General features: G+C 34.1%; 1 protein-coding gene across 1 annotated transcript; it reads right to left on the minus strand.

The window, feature by feature from the left end:
* Positions 1 to 241: 241 nt before the first annotated feature.
* LOC112323332 (protein DMR6-LIKE OXYGENASE 1) lies at positions 242 to 5,079 on the minus strand. Its single transcript, XM_024580997.2, has 4 exons — positions 4,701 to 5,079; positions 4,342 to 4,589; positions 743 to 1,064; positions 242 to 629 (listed from the first exon to the last, which is right to left on the minus strand). The coding sequence occupies exons 1-4, from the start codon at positions 4,914 to 4,916 to the stop codon at positions 375 to 377; spliced, it is 1,041 nt and encodes a 346-aa protein (XP_024436765.1). The 5' UTR covers positions 4,917 to 5,079; the 3' UTR covers positions 242 to 374.
* Between the last annotated feature and the right edge of the window lie 18,614 nt (positions 5,080 to 23,693).

Here is a 23,693-nt window from a genome sequence, read left to right on the forward strand (position 1 = left end):
CCTTTTATTTATATATATCATCTACCCCTCATTTAATTTATTCCTACATCTAAGCATTCAAGGACTTTATTGTATTTTCCTACTCATTTATTCAAAACATCACACATTGAATTACATAATTATTAATGTAACAAAAATAATTGATTTCTGCGTTAGCGGAGATTTTTTTTTTTTAGTTTGCGTTGTCCCTAACAAAAACAGTAATTCTATTTTTATATAATTATTAATGTAACAAAAATAATATCAACAATAAGTCATGAGATTTATCCTTTATTGTAGAATTTTTTTTTTCAGATCATGAAGTTTTATTACAGAAACACATGAAAAATGCATATGCCTGAAGCACTTCAAGATTTAGCATCATTCACAAAATACTAAACAACAGAAGATTTGAAGAGGTCTAATAAGCAGCATTCAGTGGCAAGTCCTCTGTTCCAGAATTTCTCGTAAAATTCACTAAATGAGTGATTTCTGTAGGCTGCTGGATTATCATCGTCAATCAACTCCTTAGCAGGTCCCATTGTAGCATCAAGTGATGGGTAGTAAAATGTAGCGATGGATATTCGTTCCTTGTCACAGTTCACTACAGCTCGATGTAGCACACTCTTATATCGATCATTGCTAAGTACCTGATGCAAAAAGGAATGAGGAAAAAAAAAAGTTTGATACACTAAAATGGAAAACGAAATTAATGGATATAAGCTCTTTTGACAAAAAAAAAAAAAAAAAACAGTTAATCCACCTGCATTTGGTCACCGATATTGATCACAAAGGTGTTGGGAACAGAATTGACTGCCATCCATTTGCCATTTTTAAAAACTTGCAATCCAGGCACTTCATTTGGTAGAAGAACAGTGATCATGGTAGGATCAGTGTGGCCTGGCACTCCAAAAGTAAGCTCTGGTTGTGGACATGGTGGATAGTAGTTCATAGAAACATGTTGGCCATGCTTGCCCAGTGCCTTATTTATATAATCTTTTTCCAGTCCTAGGCTCTCTGAGATAGCCTCTAGCAGTCTCAAAACCAGCGCTCTAACACCTGTGCAATATTCACCCACGTCCTTCCTGATAACACTCAAAAGAAAATTTTCAAACAATGGTGTTTAAGAGAATATAGATACGTGGCGTCAGCTGACCACACGCGTCACCAAGGATTGAAGATTAAGTAGTCATCAAGATAATAGATATTAAATCTGGTCTTGGGGTTAATCTGGTCAAAAAGCTAGGTCACAGGTTTTATGAATCAATCCGGATCAACTTGGAAAAATTAAAAAATATATATTTAAAATTTTAATATTTCATATGAAAAAATTAAGAAAAATTCATGTGAATATAGGCTATACATATTGTAAATAATAAAGAATATTTTTTAAAAAATTTTATCTCATATCGAAAAGATATTATGTTATCCTTTTAAGTTGAAGTATTTAAACTAAAAAGGTTTTTATCCCACATTGAAAAAACATAACTTTTTTTTTGTAAACAAAGAGTATATATACGAAAGGGTTTCAAATCCTATATTGAAAAAATAATTTTTTTCTTGAGAACATAGAGTATATATACTAAAAAGTTTCAAATCCCACATTGAAAAAATAAAATATTTTTCTAATATTTATATAGTGAACTTTAAAAAGTGTTAATAACAAACTAAAAAAATATGAAAAAAAGGAGATATAGAAGAAAAACCACATTAAAAAAAAAAATCAGGTCTCGTCCGGGTTCGCCTGGGTCATGGGTCGACTCATCAGGTCGGCCGGGTCATGGATCGACTCGCCGGGTCGACCGGGTTATTGCACCGGCTGGTCTTTTAATAAACCCGGACCGGTCTAGGTACCGAGTCGACCAAGTCCTGGTCGACCCGCCATAACAGTGGTCAAGACAATTTAAATACTGTTTGGAGTTTTGGCTGTCAGGCAACATTGTCGTGCCGCTCAAAAAGAGAGGATGCTATCCATGTGTAAGTTATTTTTTTAATAATATTTATATTTATTTAATTATATAATTTTCCCTTAATCAAATTAATTGCAACTCAAAAAGCCAAAAGAAAAACCCTTAGAAACTAGTGGAAGAAATTATGCTTTTAAAGGATGTTTTAGTGATTTTATTGTGTTAAAAAAAGTAAAATGCCAAAAAAGCCCATGAATGCTAAATTTAAAATATTTAGCTTTTAAAGTTAGTCAAGTCGTTTCATTGTATTTTAAAAATGGTAAAAGAATGATATGCCTCATATAAATCCAATAATAACCATTGGATAATGTAAAAAAACCATATTACCCCGAACGGCAACAAGCTATTGATTTTTTGTTAAGAGTGACAAAAATATAATTAAGACCGATTGCTTTTAGATTTTTGTTAACATGCCAGTATATAAATTTGTTCAATCATTATTACGTATGCGTACAAATTTCATATATTACTTTTTCCGAGACTATGATGAACATTTAGGGCTTATTTGAGTTGGTGTAGTGGTGGCTGTTTAAAGTATTTTTCGTTTAGAAATGTATTAAAATAAAATTTTTTTATTTTTTAAAAATTAATTTTGACATCAGTACAACAAAATAATCTGAGAACATAAAAAAACACTACCACAATCTTTATTTTTTTATTGTAAAAAAACCATATTACCCCGAACGGCAACAAGACTATTGATTTTTTGTTAAGAGTGACAAAAATATAATTAAGACCGATTGCTTTTAGATTTTTGTTAACATGCCAGTATATAAATTTGTTCAATCATTATTTTTTCCGAGACTATGATGAACTTTCGGGGCCTATTTGAGTTGTCGTAGTGGTGGCTATTTAAAGTGTTTTTCGTTTAGAAATGTATTAAAATAAAGTTTTTTATTTTTAAAAATTAATTTTGACATCAACACATCAAAATAATTTAAGAACATAAAAAAACACTACCACAATCTTTATATTTACCGACATAATTTTTCGTCGGTATTTGTACTATCATTCACTTGGTAATTAATTTACTAACAAAATCACTGATGAAAATGTTTTGTTGGTGAATCTTTCATCGGTAATATTTTGTTCCTTCGATAAATCTGTTGGTAGTAAAAAAATATTATTACTGATGGATTTACTGACGGAAAAGGCATGCAAAACAAAATTGCCTACTTTAGTTTGTCAGTATTTCCCTCGAAAAAATACCATTTGTAATTCCGTCAGTAATTATTTAAAAATATTTTAAAAAAATCTATTTTAAAAAACTATAAAATAATTAAATTAATATAAATCAACACTCTATAATACTCAAAACGCTTGAAAGAGAAAAGAAGAAAATCAACTCAAAAAAATTCGCAACAAATAAATAACATGAAAAAATAAATTCAACTAAAATAATTCATATGAAAAAAATAAAGTTGTGATTGCTAAAAATTGATCTCATATGAAAAAAAAATCCTACAACAACATTCATACAATTATTAAGAACAAAAAAAATAAAAAATAAAAAAACAAATATAGTGAAAAAACTCGAAAAAAAAAAGAAAAAACAAAAATCTTACCTTAATGTAGTTGCAAGTGAAGCTAAGAAAAGAAAAAAAAATTCGTAAAGTATATTAATTAAAAAAAACTGAGAAGAAAAAAGAAGAAAGGAGAAGAAGACATACCTGAGCATGGAGGAGAAGAGAAGGAGTTGAGAAGAGAAGAGAAGAGAAAGAAATGAATATTGATGTTTTTTACATATGGGGAAGAAGAAGAAGCACAAAGGAGCCCCGTCTATTGTGAAATTAGGGATTCTAGAATTTTTATTTAGACGTTTTACCGATGAATAATTAAATATTAATATTTTTATTCATGCCGTCGGTGATTCCGTCTGTAATATTTAATTTAAATTTTCAATTTAATCAAAAAATTTCAGAAACCGCCAAAGATCATCGACGACTTTTCAATCCGTCAGTGATTCTGTCTGTAAAGAACAACAATTAATAGTGCAAATTAACAATGCAATTGAGAAGTGAACAATTCCAGAGCTCTCTAGAAAATACCGACAGATTTTACCGACGGACTTTATTCCGTCGGTAATTCAGATGGTATAAATTACATGTCATCGTTTTTTTTTGCTTTGTTTTAATTATTATTTTCTCATTATAATTCTCTCGGTATATACCAAGGGAATATTTTCATCGGTAAAATCCGTCGGAAATTTACCGACGAAAATATTGCGTTTGTATTTATTAATTTTCTGGTAGTGAAAATTTTCATTTTAAGCAAAAAAAAAAAATTCAAAATTTTTAAAAACGCACCGCATTTCCAAAGAATACATGCTGAACTCTTTTGGGTTTTTGTTAATGAAATCAGAAAACAGTAACAAAGTCATGAGATTGTTATTTACCTGAAGGATGGAGGATTTGGAGGCCATTCGTGTACATAATCTTCTAAAGGATTGGAATGAAATCTCAAGAAATCTCTCCAGATATAAACTTTTTCAGTTTTAACGTTAAAAGTAGTCGACAACCTGATGCTCCTCCTATGATCATCAGAGTAATATTTCATCCTTTCATTCTCTGGTAACTTGAAGAACTCCTTTGCCATGAGTAGTGCATTATTCATCATCTTCTCCGGAACGCCATGGTTCCTCACCTGAAAACATGACACATATGTGCTGTCAGGGCAACATTTCCTAGCATTTATCTCAGCAACATCAAGGCCATTCGGTTCATAAATGCACATAAATGTAAATTATCTGGCTACCAAAAAGAAACCATAGTCTTGGCAAGCTTGACCAATCTGCATGATGATCTCGGAGCGGCGATGACTGTGCAACCCCTCAAGGTCGACAAGAGGAATGGAACCGGATCTTTCCACCTCGGAAAAATTCGGACGGTCAGAGATAGGACGGATGTAATTGGAAGGAATTTGTTTTACACATGAAGCAGCAACGTCAGTTAGAAGTAACTTCGTGGCCATTACTCAATTTGGTATTTAGTTGAGCACTCAATGCTGAATTGATGAGGATGTATGGATGTGCTGTTGCCTCTGTGACCCTATCTGTAGAAGGAAAGAGGCTGTGGGACTGGCATGGCTACGAATGACATGATATGACCACCCTAGCCAATAATGCTAGGAAGAGACAATGTAGTGGCTGATGAATCCTTTGTTGACAAGAGGAAAAAGCCCACTTGTCTTGGTTATTCGGTAAATGAAACTAGTGGCTGATGTATTATTTGTTGACAATAATACTTTGTTTACAACAGGATTTTAATGGATCCTACCGTATCATTGGATTTTATAACAGTTTCCATTGAGATATGTGTGCTTTTGACAAGTTTCATTGCGTTGAACCTTCATTGTAAGAACATCACCCACATGGACCGAGTTATTAAAAATTCATTTGAATTAAATAAATTTCACTATATTTAATGTTTTATCTAACTAAACTAGAAACTTATTCAAATTAAACTTCACATTTTAAGTTTTTACAAATCAACCTATCGTATGTTGATGGATATCGTGGCAAGAGCAAAAATATTTATCATGAAAAATTAGAGTCGCTACCAAATAATTAGAAAAAACTACAAATCCTAAAGATAAGTATTGATTTCAGAGATTTAAATAGGTGGTTAATTATATTCAAGAAAAAAATAATGTCACTCTCACAACATCATTTCTTACGAAAGATTATTTATAATATGTGTTTTATTATAAATTTGTCTTTTTCAATTGACATTAATCATCATAATATTTGTTACTTCTTTTTTATTTATACTCAAACTATTTATAAAATATTTTTACATCAATTCCCAAAATGGAAGACACATTGATTTAGCAATTCGTAAAAGAATTTGACATTATTCTTTTTTTCAAAAAAAGAAAAAGAAATATGCATACAGAAAGTCTCGATATCGGTCCTAAAAGAAGAGACTTATCAAAAAATAGAATAAATTAAAATTATGGAATTTTGACAAATTTATTTCTACGGTCCTATTTGCTTCAAACAATTTTATTTAAATGGGTGTTATTTAATATTAACTTTTTTATCCTTTTTTTTATGATACAAGGAAACTTAGCACAAACCCAATACACCATCCCTTTGGATTTGACCTAGACAAACCATAGCAAAATAGGAAATTGATGGATGTGTTTACTTGTTCTTTCATTTTCATTATTACAGGTGACCTACCTAAGTAACTTTATTTTTATGGGTGACCTATCCAAGATGATTTTATTGTTATGAGTGACCTACTTAAGAGGTTTCATTCTTATAGGTGACCTATCCAAGTTGGAAAAAAAATGGAAATGAACTTATTATAACGAGTGACCTACCGAGTGTAAAAATAATAAAATTTGGTTGTTTAGAGAGGTGACTTGCCTCAAGGTGTAGAAATGACTTAACTAGCTGCAGGATTTTTTGGCACTTTCTAATTGCATGGTCAAAATTTTCCTTACTATCATGGCTCAAGGATAACTTCTTTATTGATTTAGATTCATTTGAGCCTTCTTGGATTCTATCAAGGAGTTTTTTGCATAAACAATATGTAATGCTTTGGAATTAAATAATATTCATGCATCTTTACCTGGTTTAAAATATAGCTCCCATTTTTCTTCGCCATCTCTCTTTGTTTTCGGTTGACTCTTCAGCTCACTGGAATTTTTCTTGTGTGATTAATATGTCTAACTGCCTCTTGGTTATATAACGAAGACCTCATGCCACATATATTGCTCTCTCTGTATGTGCTACGTGAAGCTTTTTCTTAGTTGACCATTCCTTGAGAAATGATAAAATGCCTCTTAATTGTGGAATTTATATGTCATCATGCAGTCATCGTTTATCTTAATGAAGAATCGATGCTTCATTTTCTCTTTTTTTAAAGGAGTTTAGCATGGCATATACTACCAACAATTATTTTGAGTTGCCATCAACTGATCTGGCTGTGTAAACCCTTTCAGTGATATAAAAAGGCACTTATGTAGAACCATTTATGAAAGTTGTATTTCTATGTTTTAGCCATTTATAGAGACAACTCAAGCCCAAAACGGAGTTTTACAGCTTTAGTTATGATAAAAACACTAGATAGTGTTTCGAGTTGGTTAAGCTAGGTAATTTTTAATCTTTGCTTGGAATCACTGTGGAGTGATGATTTTAATAACAAAATTATAAGAATGAATATGAAAATGAAAATGAGTAAGAGTATGAGATCCTAATTAAGAAAATTCTTTATGATTGGTTTGAGAATACTAGTTGAATGAGAATTAAATGAAGATGTGATATTGGTTGTATTGTTGATAAAAACTGAATCCCTGGTGGTACAGAGGAAGCTGTGGGGACTGGACATTTGCATGGAGTGGCAGCACGTGCACCTATTTTAGGTAGGTGATTCATCACCTTATTTTGTAATTATTAGTTTTCCTTAAATATTTTTGTTGTTTATTTAATTGATGTTAAAAGAATGAAGCAAATGAATAAGTTGAGTGATTATTATAAATGAAAATTATTGGTAATTCGTATGGAATTACTGGAATGATTGGCTAATAAAAGAGGTTAGCCAGATGCTGGGTAATTCGTATGGAATTACCGGATTGATTGTGGTAACCAAGATGGGTTAGCCAAATTTCTTAGGTAATTAAGAGAATTACCGGGTTCATTGGTTAACAAGGAAGTTAACCGGATATGGATAATTCGTATGGAATTACCGGATTGATTGGCTAACAAAAGAGGTTAGCCGGATGCTGGGTAATTCATATGGAATTACCGGATTGATTGCGACAACCAAGATGGGTTAGTCGGATTTCTTGGGTAATTAAGAGAATTACCGAGTTTATTAGTTAACAAGGAAGTTAACCGAATATGGAGTAATTCATATGGAATTACCGGATTGATTGGCTAACAAAAGAGGTTAGCTGGAGGCTGGGTAATTCATATGGAATCACCAGATTTATTGGTAACCGAGGAAGGTTAAGCAAATGTGTGGGTAATTATATGAAATTATCAAAATTATTGGCAATCGAGATGAGTTAACCGGATATTTAAGTTTTGAAGAGATTATGTGAATTAATTGATTGAAGTTAGAAGTAGTAAATTCTAAAGGTTATGAGTAAAATAATTAATATATGACTATGATATTGAGTAAATTAATTAATGTGGTTATTGGGTATACACAATGACTTGGAGATTGGAGGGGAATTGATAGATAATTGATCACAATAGTGTTGGTGGCTAAGGATACATTACAATGATACTTAGCACCATAGTGACGGTGGCTAAGGGCATAAATTGATACTTGGCACTGTGATGACGGTGACCAAGGTTATGTGAAGGATGCTTAGTGATCATAATGTCGATAACTAAGATTGTGTGTGAATGATACATGGTAACCGTGGTTACAATGCATATGATGTTAATAAGAAAAATGAAAGGGGTTCGGTACGAATGGAAGTTTCATATGGCATTGATTAGCTATCCGGGTTTGGATAGTTAATAGTATCGATGGGGTTTCATTAGTGCCGACATTTTTTAAATTGATTAGTCGATCCCGGGCAATTGGGTGACTAATGATGTTAGTAAAGATTACTAACATTGGCATGGTTACTCCTGGTTAACTGAAAAGGATAAGTTGATTAACTATTCCGGGTCGAGAATAGTTAATGATATCAATGGGTCACATTGGTATCGATAACCATTTCGGATGTGATTAGTTACTCCAAGTAAGGAGACTAATGATGTTTAAGGGTTCTTGACATCAGCAACTTTGATGGTAAACCAGATATCAATAAGATTTGATAAACTATTCTGGGGAAGGATATCGACACATGAATGTAATTGATTAGTCTAATCCAATATTGGGAGACTAATGATCCTAATGAGATTCGTTAGTATCGGCAATTACCTTAAAAAAAATAGGAGGGAAATATTGATTAGTTATTCCAAAAGAATGAGATAAACTAATGATATCAAGAGAGGAATATCTTAGTATGAAATGAGAATTGATTTATAAGAAAATGGTGTTTGAAAACCATTGAGTTGTGTTGAGATTTCTAAAATGAAATTATTCTCAACAAATGAGATATGATATTAGATAGATATTGGTCATAGATGAAAAATGTATGTTGTAAAAGAGGGTTATGCCTCATTTTATGTATCAAAAGAAATTCTATGAAGATTATTACGTGTCATTGTTATTGCTTGTTATTACATTTTTATATTTATGTGTACACGTTAATTTCTATTTTCAGGTCCATCAGGGTCGTGTCAGGAATGATATTAGTTTAGTTACCTTTTGCTTTTAACCATGTAATTATTTATAAATTAAGGGTCTTGTCTCCTAAAACTCGAAATGTAATATTAATCTATAAATTTGAATGTAGGACTTTAATCTAATATTTGTAACTCTAAGTACCTATTTAACAATGCATGTTTATAGTTGAAATAGATTCTTTCACTTGAATTACATTATATGATGTTATTGAATAAAATTTGTTGTGTTGATGATGATGAGTTAGGTTGAGATCCAGATGATTGGATCGGGATGTGAAATAAAATTGGAAGTGTAATATGATTTTGTCGATAACTTGAAACCTCTCAGTATAGGGGAGACTCTACCGAAATTTTGATTTAACCTGTATAAAAAAAAATTACCTGAAAATTTCCAATGTATCATGGAAAAAGATGTAGAAAATCGAGGTTGTTACAGGTTGGTTGAATTTTTTTTCTCTTAGCATTGGGTCCTGCTACTAGAGGATCCAATAACATTGGGCCTTGCCTCCAGCAGTACTCGATATAGTTGGATTGCCGTCAAATCCAAGACACTTAATATATTCTCTATACTCTTCATATGTTTTTTTATATTTGAAATTTTTATTATTATTAACCCGTTATAGAGAATGGGCCAATAAACTAGTGGTATTATATATAAAAAGCATTGAAATAACTTGCATATACAAAAATAAAATTGAAAAAAAAAATCATGACAAAACTGGAGTCAAAAAGCTAGTTGTATTATATTGCATGTAGGTTGCGTAAATAACATGAGTGTGTATAACATTGTAGAAGATTAGATTTTTAAGGACTTTTTATCTGTTTGTTCAAATGATATGTTTTAATCTTTTTATTTATAGATATAGCTAGGATTTTACATCAAGAGTTGATTTGAAAATTTTAATAATGCGGGACAATTTTTTATTGGATAAAATAAAACTCTTTCTATTTAAATATATTTTTTAATAAACCAGATCAAATCAAATCAACAATAAAAAAATGAAACACTACAAAACTAATAAAGACAGTTGATCCAATAATACAATCTCTTCATATCATCACATGAATGTAGAGACTTTCATGACGGCTCACCGACGACAATGCTGTCTCTTCCTAGCAGTATTGACAAGAGGCGCATTAAGAAATTGTCACCATCTTTTCTTTCTTTTTTCTTTCATTTTATTTTTTTGTCTTTTTTGGATAAACAAGTGCAATAGGAAATGGTAATTTAGTGGCTGTGGTGCTATGACTAGTCACCGTTATGTCATTCGTCGCCGTGCCAGTCCCACAACTTATTTCCTTCTACAATGGGATGACAAAGGCAAAAGGATCAACACATCCATACACCCAAATTAAACGATGGCCACAAAGTTACTTCTAGCTGACGTTGCTCCATCATATGTAAAACAAATTCCTATCTCTGACCGTCCGAGTTTTTCCGAGGTCGAAAGATTCGATTCCATTCCTCTTATCACCGCTACGAGATCATCAAGCAGATTGGTCAAGCATGCCAAGAGTACTATATATGGTTTCTTTTTTATAGCCAGATAATTTACATTAGTAAAATAAATAAAAAAATTACTTTTCATACCTTTATTTTATGTGCATTATGATGTTACTGAGGTGAATGCTAGGAAATCTTAACCTGACAACATATATGTGTCGTGTTTCCAGGTGAAGAACCATGGCGTTCCGGTGAAGATGATGAATAATGCAATACTTATGGCAAGGGAGTTCTTCAAGCTACCAGAGAATGGAAGGATGAAATATTACTCTGATGATAATAAGAGGAGCATCAGGTTGTCGACTAGTTTTAGTTTGGGTGGGAGGTTGGGTGGGAGGTGTGGTGGTTTTTTTTCAAATGTACAACTTTTTTAAAACACCTACCATATCTCCTAAAAAAAAATATACATGCTTTTGATTGAAAAAAAGTCACCACACCTTCCACCCAAACATACTCAATATGCACTAGTTTTTTGTCTTGCATGAAAACTTTGACTTTCAAAAATCTTTATGAAAACATGGGATCATGTATAGTTGTTTTTGGAGAAAAAAAGGAACACACCAAAAAATTCTTTGTGTTATAATTTGTGAGTAAAGGGTGTGCTCAGTGTGTTATTTGCATGAAGACATATTATGGACGTAGAAAAACACACAATCTTATTAACAAGAAAGACTCATTTGACAGAGAAAGTCTCATGACATTATGAGTCAAATTGCCAATAAGACTAAAACATGTTGAAACAGACGTGATCAAGCGAAAGACAATAATTGGTCAGGCTCTATCCTCCCATTCCATGGCAGAACTTCGTCCTCTACACACTGCCTTTTTCGCACCCTACTCTTGCCATCAGTGTTTGAGGTTTCCTGGGCATTCCGCCTCTAGTGAATTTCCGATCCACTCCTTGAAGCATGATTGAGTAGAGGGTTTGTACTCATGTTTGGAGTTTTTTCAAATGTTATCTACCCAGCTTTGATCAAATGCATGAGCCTTTTCTTGAACAAACTGCAGGTATGAATGTTATGTCTTGTAGTGCCAACATGGTACTTGTTGTTATCCATTTCTGGGTTCCCAAAAAAAAAAAGAAAATACAAAATATATATATATATATATCAAAAACAAATATTCGGAAGAAATCCAAAAAATAATAGGAGCGAAAAAAGGATGTTGGAATGCCGACCAAAATTGATTGAGGAGATTCAAAAATGCAAAAGGTTGAAATTTGACAGTGAGAGCCCTGTTGACAAGGAAAATTCAATTTGAGAAAGAAAAGTCCAAAATCAGATGTTTATGGACTCAATTAAATCTTATCTAAGGTTTAATTGAATTTATGGAGGGTTTGATTGCAAGAAAAATTGATTTTTAAGTCAATTTAGGCTTTTATTGGATGAAATTAAAGTTCTGGGATCCAATTATAATTTTGAAGAGTTAATTTAGTCAAATCAGGGGTTTAATTGTATAATTATTAAAGTTTAATGGTCAATTTGGGACTTAATTGAAACAATCCAAACCAAGGACCAAACCAGAAAGGGCGCTAAAATCAAGGGATCCAATTACAATTTATCCGGGGGACTTGATTACAAAAAATACAAACTCCAATGACCAAATCAAAAATATACATTTTGAATAGGAAAACGGTGTCGTTTCAGAGGCACTATTCATTCTCTTCTTCAGGAGCCGTTTCAACAGACAGAGGAATTGATTCAGCAACAAAAGCCGCAGATTGCTTCAGTTATAGGGAGCGTTTCACAGCTAATGCACGCCGACCATTACTATATTCATGCAATAACGCATGCATCCTCTGGCTATAAAAGCCAAAGGAGAGACCGAAACCAAGGGGAGGAGAAAAGAGGGACAAAGGAAAGAAAAAAAAAGACAGAGAGAGAGGGGAATGTAAGGGGGAAAAACAGAGATGACCTGAGGAGAAAAGAAGAGAACTGAAAGGAAAAAAAAAAAGAGGAAACGAGAGGGAAAACCGGAGGGGAACGATAGAGGAAAGAATAAAGGAGGGGAGAGAGCCGCACCAGCACTGCCAACGCCATCGTCAGCTTATCATCTTCTTCGTCCAGCAGCCACTGCCATTCTCCATCACAACCGCACCAGCACTGCACAACGGAAAAGAGAAAAACAGAAGAGGGAACGAGACAGTGAGGGGGGAAAACAGAAACAGAGAGGGGGAGACGATAGAGACAGGAGGCAGAAGGGAAACGAAAACACAAAAAAAACAGAGAGGAGCCGTGGGGAAAGAAAGTTACAGAGGAAGAAGGAAGGAAAAAGGAGAACCACCGTTGGTCTTCCTATCCACCGCTGCCACAACGCCGCCACTGAGAAGGGAGTATCGATCAACAACAAAAAAAAAAAGAAAACAGAGGCTCACGCCTCTGCATAGAGAGGAGAAGAGCCACCGTCGCCCCCCACAGCAACTCCACCGGCCAGCAACCTCCACCGCACCGTCTGAAAGCCACCAGCAGCTCCACCCCCACCAGAGACCAAAAGGAGAAGAACCAAACAGAAGTAGATGAAAAAAAACAACAGAGGTTGGTTCTCTGCACGGGGAAGAAGAAGAAAAGCTGCAGCAAACACTGCCCGCCACCGTCATAACCACCGTGAACCATCGTCGGCTTCCTCTCCACCGCCACCAGCATCACTGTGAGTGTCAGCAGGTCAGCCTTCCTCCCCTTCCCCTTTTCCTTCTTCTTCTTCTTCTTCACTGCACCGTCTCCACTGTTCACGTTGCATGTGAACAGTGGAGAGTGCTCCACTGTTCACTGGGCAGGACAAGTCTGGCCCAGCCTAAAATGAGTGGGGTCCGGCCCAGTAAAAAAAAATTAAAAATATTTTTGAAAGTTTGTGATTTTTCCGCGTATAATTTTATTGAATTTTGCTTAATAATGGTTTGTATTTTTATACTATAAAGATACAAATCCCATATTAAAATACCCGGTTTTTGTCGAAACATTAAAAAAATATATTTTTTTGTTTTCATGCATACGGCCAAGTCTCTCAAAAATAATAATAAAAAATCATATTGTATTTTCATATAACAAAGAAAATTTCAAAAATATGTATTAGCATGCATTTTGGCTTTAATAACCAGTTTATCAAAGTCACGAGAACTAGGCTACTATTTCAAAAATTTCAAAAAAATTATTTTGTTTTCTTTTAATATCTGGGGTTATGACCTTATACGTAAGACGTATTCCGGATATTAAATGCTTTTGTTGACGTCAGAATTACCCGATAAGATAAGGATCTCCTTACCGAGGAGGACTTTTCTTAAACCATAGACGGACCAACAACTAGAAAACACGACAAGACCTTAGATTTTATCAGACAATAAAACAATGCAGCTTACCTTAGGTAGGGCGTATTTGGGGTGCTAATACCTTCCCTTTACGCAACCAGTCCCTGTACCCGATCTCTGAGACCAGTTAGGGTTCCTAATGACCAAAATACTAGGTGGCGACTCCCATTCCATTTTTCCACTAATAAAAGACAAGAATTCCTTGTCTCCCCTCATTTGACACATTATATAAAATTTTGAGGATAGATGTTTTCGCCAGCGACGCCGCACACGTGCGACAATACTCGCAGGTGAGATCTGACTTATACCAATTAGGGTAAGGTGGCTACAGAGGCGTGAAATATCTCCACCGTCCAGAATGCAGGCAACATCTAGTCGCACCACATATCCAATAGTGAGCATGATCCAACGGTGGAAGAGAGAGAAATGGGTCGGCGACCAAAACTACCCTGCTGGTGTATTTCCTTTTGTTTTCTAGGAAATTTCCGATGATGATTTCTGTCAAACGAATTGTGTTCCTTCCAATCCTCCGATCAGTTAGTAGAGGAGTGTGAGGAGAACAATATATCACAAACTCAGCATGATCCAATGGTGGATTCCAGAGATATGGCCACCAGAGCATTATTGGTTTCTCTAAATTCTACACTTCTCTTTAGCCGAATATTGTCTCTCCTTTTTTTTTTTTTTTGAGCTAGTGGCCTCTTTGTAGTATTATAGGCACCTTTTCCCCTAATTACAATTTTATCTCTCATTTATGCCTTTATGTTTTTTATTTTATTTTTCATGTAAACTATCTGATTTATTTCTACTTAAATTGTTAGTTTTTACCGAACTTTGATTGGGATGAGATCTTTAACCAAGGTAGGAAAACATATTAATAGACTTCATACAAAATTTCATCCCGATCCGACTATTGGATTGAGAGCTCTGTTTTCTAATGTAAAATTGGTCAGTTCATGAATTTTCGTCAACGATCTAAATTTTCTTGTTCAATCTTCACATAAAATCATATCAATTATCCTTATAAGCCTTTAAGGTCATTTTATTATTTTGGAATATATTAATTTTAGAATTTTCACCTTTATTTATTTATCGGGCTTATTACCGTTTCAAAGTAACGTCACTGGTTTTTAATCGGTGCTTGCACTTTCAGTCCTACCCTTTTCATTGCGCCATCCTTTATTATAATGTATTCTTTATTACCTCACTTATTTCTTAGGATTTCACATATTTAAATTATAAATTTTCAGGGTTTCACATTCTTCCCTCTTTCAAGAAATTTCATCCTCGAAATTTAGGATTTCTACTTATATTTGCGAATATTATTTGGTACTTCTTTCGCTCTTTTTGTTGTTATTTCTCCTTTCTGTAACATGAATACAAGAAACGCGTCTTGGATTCTATATAAAACATTATATATGCAGGTTTTTTCAACGTATTTTGGTAATTTAAAAATATAACAAATCAAAAAGTTTATGCTCACATGTAATTAAATGAACTTAAAATTATGTGCGTTAATAAATAAATAAAAAATCATTAATGACACCTAAAAACAAAACTTGAAAAAATCAAAAGACAAATGTAAATCAAGATATTGAATCTTGAAAAATAGGACATTAAATTGATTGAATAAAAAAAAGAATAACATGTAAGGCTACATATATTAAGAATATCATCTAAAAATAAATATTTTTTATTTTAAAAAACATAGTTTATCTATATAAAAGATAAAAACAAAATCATAGATGAAACAGAAAAATCACTCTGAAAATTAAACACATAACAAAAAAATCAATATTTTTTAAAAGAGGCCCTTGAACAAAATATAAGAGAGGAGGTTTTCTCAATTTTTTCAGTTTTTTAATTTTTTAACCGGTCACGTCACTTTATTTCTTTTCAATTACATTCTTTAAAGTTATATTTTCATGGCAACCATAGTTATCAAACCCGGCTTGGGGGTTGACCCAGCCAAGGAGCCGGGTCCCGGGTTACACGGGTTGTCTCGGGTCAACTCGGAAAAATTGAAAAAAAATATTTGAGGTTTTAATATTTTATATGAAAAAAATAAGAAACAATCCATGTGGATATAGGTTATATATGTTGTAAACAATTAGGTTTAAAAGATTATTTCAAAATATTCTTTATCCTACATTGAAAAGATACTATCTTATTCTTCTAAGTTGAAGTATTTAAACCAAAAAGATTTTCTATCCCACGTTAAAAAAACAAAACTTTTTTTTTCTTATGAACATAGAGTATATATACTAAAGGGCTTTAAATCCCACATTAAAAAAATAAAATATTCTTCTAGTATTTATATAGTAAACATTGAAATTAGTTAGTAACCAACTAAAAAATATGAAAAAAGAGGGGTCTTTGGGTAGGAGAAAAGTACATTTGAAAAAAAAGGGTCTCTACCCGGCGAGTCAACCAGGTTACTCCGAATCACTTGCAAGCCTGGATTTTGAATGAAACAGACCCTACCAAAGCCTCGGGTCACCTGAAAAAATTTAAAAATAATATTTGATGCTTCAATATTTTATATTAAAAAAATTAAAAAACAATAATTAAGTTGATTATTTCAAAAGGTTTTTTTTTTATCCCACATTGGAAAGATACTATCTTATTCTTCTAAGTTGAAGTATTTAAACAAAAAAGATTTATTATCCCATATTGAAAAAACAAAAAACAATTCTTGTGAACATAGAGTACATATACTAAAAGGCTTCAAATTCCACATTGTAGAAATAAAACATTCTTCTTATATTTATATAGTAAACTTTGAAATGAGTTAGTAACCAACTGAAAAATACAAAAAAAGAGGGGTCTCTGGGTAGGAGAAAAAAAAACATTTGAAAAAAAAAGGTCTCTACCGGGGTTTTTTTTGTCACCCGAGTTCCAGGCTGACCAGACAGGTCAACCAGTTCACTCTAAGCCAATTGCAGGCTTGAATCTTGAATGAAACAGACCTAGCTAAGGCCCCGAGTCACCCGGTAAGATTTAAAAAATATATTTGATGTTTTATTATTTCATATAAAAAAAACTAAGAAACAATTTGTGTGGATATAGACTATACATGTTATAAACAATTAAGTTTAAAGGATTATTTCAAAAGGTTTTTTATCCCACATTAGAAAGATACTATATTATTCTTCTAATTTGGAGTATTTAAACCAAAAAAAATTTTTATCCCACATTAAAAAAACATAACTTTTTTTCTTATGAATATAGAGTATATATATTAAAGGGTTTCAAATCCCACATTGAAAAAATAAAATATTCTTCTCGTATTTATATAGTGAACTTTGAAATAAGTTAGTAACCAATTGAAAAGTATGAAAAAAGAAGGGTTTCTGGGTAGGATGAAAAACACATTTGAAAAAAAAAAAAAGTTATTACAGGGTTTTTGTCGGGTCACCCGAGTTCCAGGTTGACCCGGCAAGTCGACCAGATTACTTGGGGCCAATTACAAGCTCAGATTTTGAATGAAACAAACTCGGCTAGCGCTATTGGGTACGGCTGGATAACAGTGTCCAACATTGTTGGGCCTTGCTGGGCATTAGGACCTAACAACATTGGGTCTGGTTGTCAAGTCAAACCCAATGCTTTGGGTCTCGCTGTGGAGCCAGACCCAACATCATTTTTTGACTAAACACAGAAAAGACAACACCTCCCATGATGCTACAGTATCATTCACAGTACAAACACTCCATGTCAAAAAAATATTGAGATAATATATTTTTAATTTTTAAATTTATTTTTTATATCATCACATCAAAATAATACAAAAACATCAAAAAAAAATAATTTGATGTTAATAAAAAAATAAAATAAAAATTCAAATTTTTTTAATACCATTTTTGAAACGCAAAAACAAACATGCATTAATAAGAAAATGCAACCCAACCTGAAATGAAAAAAAATTATCATCACCCAATTTTTGTACAATATAAAACAAATCACATAAATTTATTTTCTCTTTATAGTATGAAAAAAAATTCAATAAGAAAAAAGAAAAAAAATTAAAGAGAAAAAAAAAATTTAAAAAAAAATTATTACTGATGAATTGAACGCTCTCTACTATACGCTATTTATAAATAGCTACGGCAGAAATTACTTTATTTGTAGTTCAACAGTCAGCAACAGCAGCGATTGATCTCATAAGGCTGCTGTAACAAAACTCGTTGGGCATGTTTTTAAATAAAAAAAGGTTGTCATGATAGTTTACTTCGAATATAATGGCTTAATGTTTTAATTTGTTTGGTAAAGAAATAATGTAATAGAGAAAGACTGAGCATGTTTAAATATTCTGGAAGGAGGAGAGGTGCTGGTTAAAATTCATACAATTTTTAGTTTGATCTTTAATAGGTGAAAGGCTTTCTTGTTTCTTTGTTCATGGACTTGGGTTTTTAATCTCCTTTGTTCTGAAAGGACAAAAAAAAAAAAAAAGGAAGGCTAGGTTATTTATTTTAGCTCTTTCGGACTAGGCCTAGCTATACTCAAGAAGCACAGCCTATATACTCAAGAAGCACAGCCTATATGGCTGGGCTAGACTTGAGTCTAGCCCGCGTGGCTGGATAAAATCCTTTAAATCTTAAAAACATGTTTGGCTTATTAAAAATTTTACAAAAAAATTAAATTTATTTTTTATTTTTAGAATTTGTTTAGTAAACATGCCGTAATAAATTGTTAACAATTTTGATTTACTGATTTTTTTTTGCCAAAAAAATTTTAAATGATCTCCAAAAATTTTGAAAAACAAATATTATGGATCATTTTAAAATTATTTGTAGATTCCTCACATATTTTTCAACAATTTCATTTAATATTTGGATTGTAAACTTACATTTAAAAATACTAACCTAATATTAAATATATTTGTTTTTCTTTAAAATTTCAGAACAATACAAAACAAAATCCATTAAAATTCATGCATATTTTATAAAAATTAAAAATTGTCAATCGATAAGTATTATAACAAATTAGGATTATTTATTAGGATTTTACTCAAATTTAAAAAACACCACAAAGATTAATTTGTACTGATATAGTCTATTCAAAAACTGATTGTTTCTCTACCCTATAATTACACATTTTATTCCATAAAAAACACACGTAAAATAATTTAGGGTTATAAGAGAAACAAGGGTGAATGAGTAAAATTAAAACGCCAATTACATCACACAACAACAAAAAAAGGGGGAGAGAATGTGATATGAAGGTAAATTCTACTAAGAAAATGTTGGATAATGCAGTGATATTTGTTTGATTTGTTGGATATCTGAACTGGCAATGATATATCAGGATAGGTTTAATTATATTGTAAAGTTTAAACTTTTAAAATCGTTTTCATTAGTCAATGACAATCTTTTATGACTTCTACTGATCTTCCTTTTAAATATATTTGCTTAATTTAATGTAGATGCTTATGTGCATGAGTTCTATATTACTTCCATATAAAACCATAATTAACAAAAATTAATTGAGGAGAGGGAATTTTTACTGTTCCTCGAAGTATTGTTCATGGCAACTGTTGTAACCCATTTTTGGGTCCCCACAAATAAAAAAATATATATAATAATAATAATAATAATTAAAAAAAAAAAAGAATTTGAACAGTGTCGTTTTGACACTGTTCCTCTACCCGCCGCGCTCCATGCTGTTGGAGCCGAACCTCGACAGTAGCACCCAATGGCCGACCAGCCGCCGCGAGACCCGCTCCCATGCGCAACAGCAAACGCCACACCCACTTGCTCTATAAATAGCACCCAACACAGCAGAAAAAGAGGGGGGGGGGAAATTTTTTGAAACGGAGAGAGGAAGAAGTTTAAAACGAGGAGAGTTTTGTTGAACGGGAGGGGGCTGGAAAACTAAAAGGGGAGGCGTGTTTTTGGAACGAAAAAGAGAGAGAGCACCCAAAAACAGTCCCCCTCCTGGCCATTCCCCTCTCTCGGCCATTTCTTCCCTGCACCCGAAACAGCCTTCTCTGTCAACGGAGCCCCAGACCGACCTCATTTTCTCCTCCATCCCAGCAGCGGCAGCAACACCAGGAGCCGCACCAACGCTGCCAACGCCCTCATCATCTCCTCTAGCCCAGCAGCAGCAACACCAGGAGAAGAGCAGCAGCAGCAGCAACACCAGGAGGAAGAGCAGCAGCGGCAACACCAGGAGCAGTTGCAGTAACACGCCAACTGCACCAGCATTGCCAAACGCCACCACCATCCTGCCTTAGTTCATCACCTTCCTCCCACTCGGCGTTGCTGCTTGAAGAAAAAGGGAGCGCCTGCCTCGCGAGCAGCAGGGGAAGAAGAAGAAGAAAACAACTGCTGTCATCGGGCGTCCTCTCCATTGCCACCAGCACCATCAAAGCTGCCAAACAACAGCAGAACCACCGCGAGAGGGAAGAGCACCGTGAGAAACAGAAGAAGAAAGGAGAAGCAGAGGAGAACAGAGTAAGGGAAAACACAGTGAAGAAAGGGAAGAAAAGCTCACCACCGTCCAAGCCATTCTCCGGTCAGCAACCGCCAGCAGCACCGCCTTCAGAGCCACCACAGGTCAACCCTCTGCCCCTTATCTCGTTTTACTGTTCATCTTCTTGCATGCGGAACGTGCACTGTGCACGTTCTGCAAGCAAGAAAATAATTAGTCGGTTACTGTACATGTGCACAGTAACCCGCTAATTAATTAACGGGTTGCTATGCGTGTACAGTACCCCCGGTTACTATGCGTGTACAGTGACCCCGTTTACTGTTGTTTTGGGCTGGAACCCCAGCCCAGCCCTGTAGAAAGTAGACCCGTTTTATTTTGGGCCGATTTCGGCCCAGTCTCCTTTCGGGCCGGGTCTGGCCCGTTCGAACAAAAAATTCTTTAAAAATTATTTCAAAAAATATGTGATTTTGTTGTAATTTTATTACTGTATTTTGATCAATACCGGTTTGTATTTTTATACTGTAACGATACAAATCCGGTATTAAAATACCCGATTTTCGTCAAGACATAAAAAATAAAATAAGTTAAAAATGTTTTGTTTTCGTGCATACGGCCTAGTCTCTCCAACGTATATATATAAATATTATAACATTATATTTTCACACAACAAAGGAAATTTCAAAAAAACAATATATGTATTATCATGCATTTTGGCTTTAATAACCAGTTTATTCAAGCCATGAGAACTAGGCCAATATTTCAAAAATTCTAAAAAATCTTTTTGTCCTCTTTTAGTATTTGGGATTAAAAATTTATATGTAAAATGTATTCCTGATATTAAAAATATAGCTTTTTTTACATAGACATTAAAACGGTTAGGTTTTACCCGATAAGATAAGGACCTCCTTATTGAGGAGGACTTTTCTTGAACCATGGACGGACCAACAACTAGGAAACACAACGAGACCTTGAATTTTATCAGACAAATAAACAATGCAGCTTACCTTAGGTAGGGCGTATTTGGGGTGCTAATACCTTCCCTTTACGCAACCAGTCCCTGTGCCCGATCTCTGAGACCAGTTAGGGTTCCTAGTGACCAAAATACTAGGTGGCGACTCCCACACCATCTCTCACTGCTAAGAGACAAAGAATTCCTTGTCTCCCCAGATTTACCAGATATATATATTTCCTCACACATTTGAGGGTGGACGATCGCCGCGACGTCGCTCACGTGCGACAGAATGGCGACTCCACTGGGGACCTTGTGGACTAAGCTTTGTTTTTGTCTGATTTGTTTTTGTTTTCGTGTGTTTATTGTTAAATATAGAACTGTCTCATGCGTATATGCTTTAAATATTTTTACACATTGTTCATGCATTATATAGAACTGTCTCATGCATCACATACTTTGATTATTGAGAGCACACACAAACTTTAAGTTAAGTGGGGGACTAGCAGCTTACCTTACGACTGTTAGTCAAGGTTTAAGTTTGTGTAAACCCCAACTCTTTGCTAAGTGCTTAGACTGGTAATAGTTGGTACATGTGCCATCTCATTGCCTACAAGCCCCCATATTGCCTCCACGAGGGCAATCACTAGGACAGCAAGAGACCCCTTTTAGAGACCAAGTAGTAAACCTATCCTATGTCTCACATAAAGGAACTAGAACCTACCTTTAGGTTGTATGCTCCATAATATCTTTTGCATCAAAACAAGTCTAAACCTAAAGGTATTTTTCCCAGGACTTGTGAATGAAATGGCCACCATTGCTAAATTTTCCATCATAGAATACGAAAAAATTCTGAAATGTCACAATTGACTGAAGGAGACTGCCTTAGAAGCGATGCTAAGAAGTTGTCACCAATCAAGAACCTGAATTGCATTATGAATGAGGTGACCAAGTTAATGACTCACTTTCAGAATGTGGATGAGGATGTGTTTTTTAGGAAATATAGACGTTTGGTAGAAATCGCAAGGGTAGAAGTTTAAGCAGAACTGTGCGAGCCTTAGTTCATTTTTGGGATCCAGACTACCGGTGTTTTTCTTTTGGAAGCATAAACCTATGTCCCAATATAGGATGTTGACTGAGTTTCCAAGCAATTTGTATAGGATTTATTTTTCTTTGAGATTTGACAAGATCACCCCCGAACTGTCAAAACTGCTCAGAATTGCCAACTTGGAAAAGTTTTTGGAAAAAGAATGGTACCGGTCTGAAGTGGAAGATGTTAGAAATTGAACTAGAAAAAGGTCAGGATCAGAAATAGAGTATATTTGGCCTTGTGTTGTTCCTAGGCCAGACGAATGTAGTGAGTTTGGAGGCCGCTGTTGCTTATGTAGAGTATGAGAATACACAAATCAATCCAGTGGTTTTTTAATTTAGTTGAAACTATCGTGACACTTAACCATTGTAGGAAGACCGGAAAAGGAGCAATGAGGCAGTTGTTGTATATCTAGATGGTTAGCCACATCGAAACAAAAAGGTCTATCTTTAATAATTTTTCGTGGTTCACCCAAAGACCCCTGAAGTTGGTAGAAGAAAAGAATGGGAAGATCTAGGCAACCAGGTTTGGGTTGACAAATTAGAAGGTTTGCCTAATAGTGATTTCAGTGGAGAGCCCCGTGGGTCACTATAGTGGATGTCTTGGTGAGTTGTGGGCAAAGACGCTGGGTGCTTTTGGTAAGGATCACAAGTTATGTAAGTTATGCTCCTACCCTTGTGGTAAGGCAACTTGGGGGCATGCAATTTGTTCCAAGGACTATAGGAATTGCTCAATTCTTTGGTTTGTTCGAAGATCCCATTGCACAAGAAGTTGTGGAGATCATCAAACAAGATTGGAAGCATCTGGTTTTGGTTGAGATAGGAGGTTTAAAGGATGCAAGTGCAAGTGAAAGATATGCAAGATGGAGAGAGTTAGCTGCTTCAGCTAATAGAAGCCAAATCTCCCCAAACTATAGAGGAGCCTATTAAGAGGAAAATGGTCAATAAGGAAGACTAGTGGAAAAGTTTCGGATAGAATTGAGCAAAAGCAGAAAGGATGAGCAAATACAATCTATTGATGCGAGGGATAACAAAGCTTGAGTTAAAGCTAGGTGAAGAGAAGATTGCTAGGAAAGAAGTGAGAAGGAGCTAGGAGGGATGAGTTTGGATTGGATGCAAAATTGCTTTGAACTTGAAGCAATGGAGATTGACTTTAAAGATTGCCAAAGAAGCATAAAATATACCCAAGAAAAATCTGCACAAGTTCAATTCGAACGGAT

Source organism: Populus trichocarpa, chromosome 1, assembly GCF_000002775.5.
Source record: "Populus trichocarpa isolate Nisqually-1 chromosome 1, P.trichocarpa_v4.1, whole genome shotgun sequence".
NCBI lineage: Eukaryota > Viridiplantae > Streptophyta > Magnoliopsida > Malpighiales > Salicaceae > Populus > Populus trichocarpa.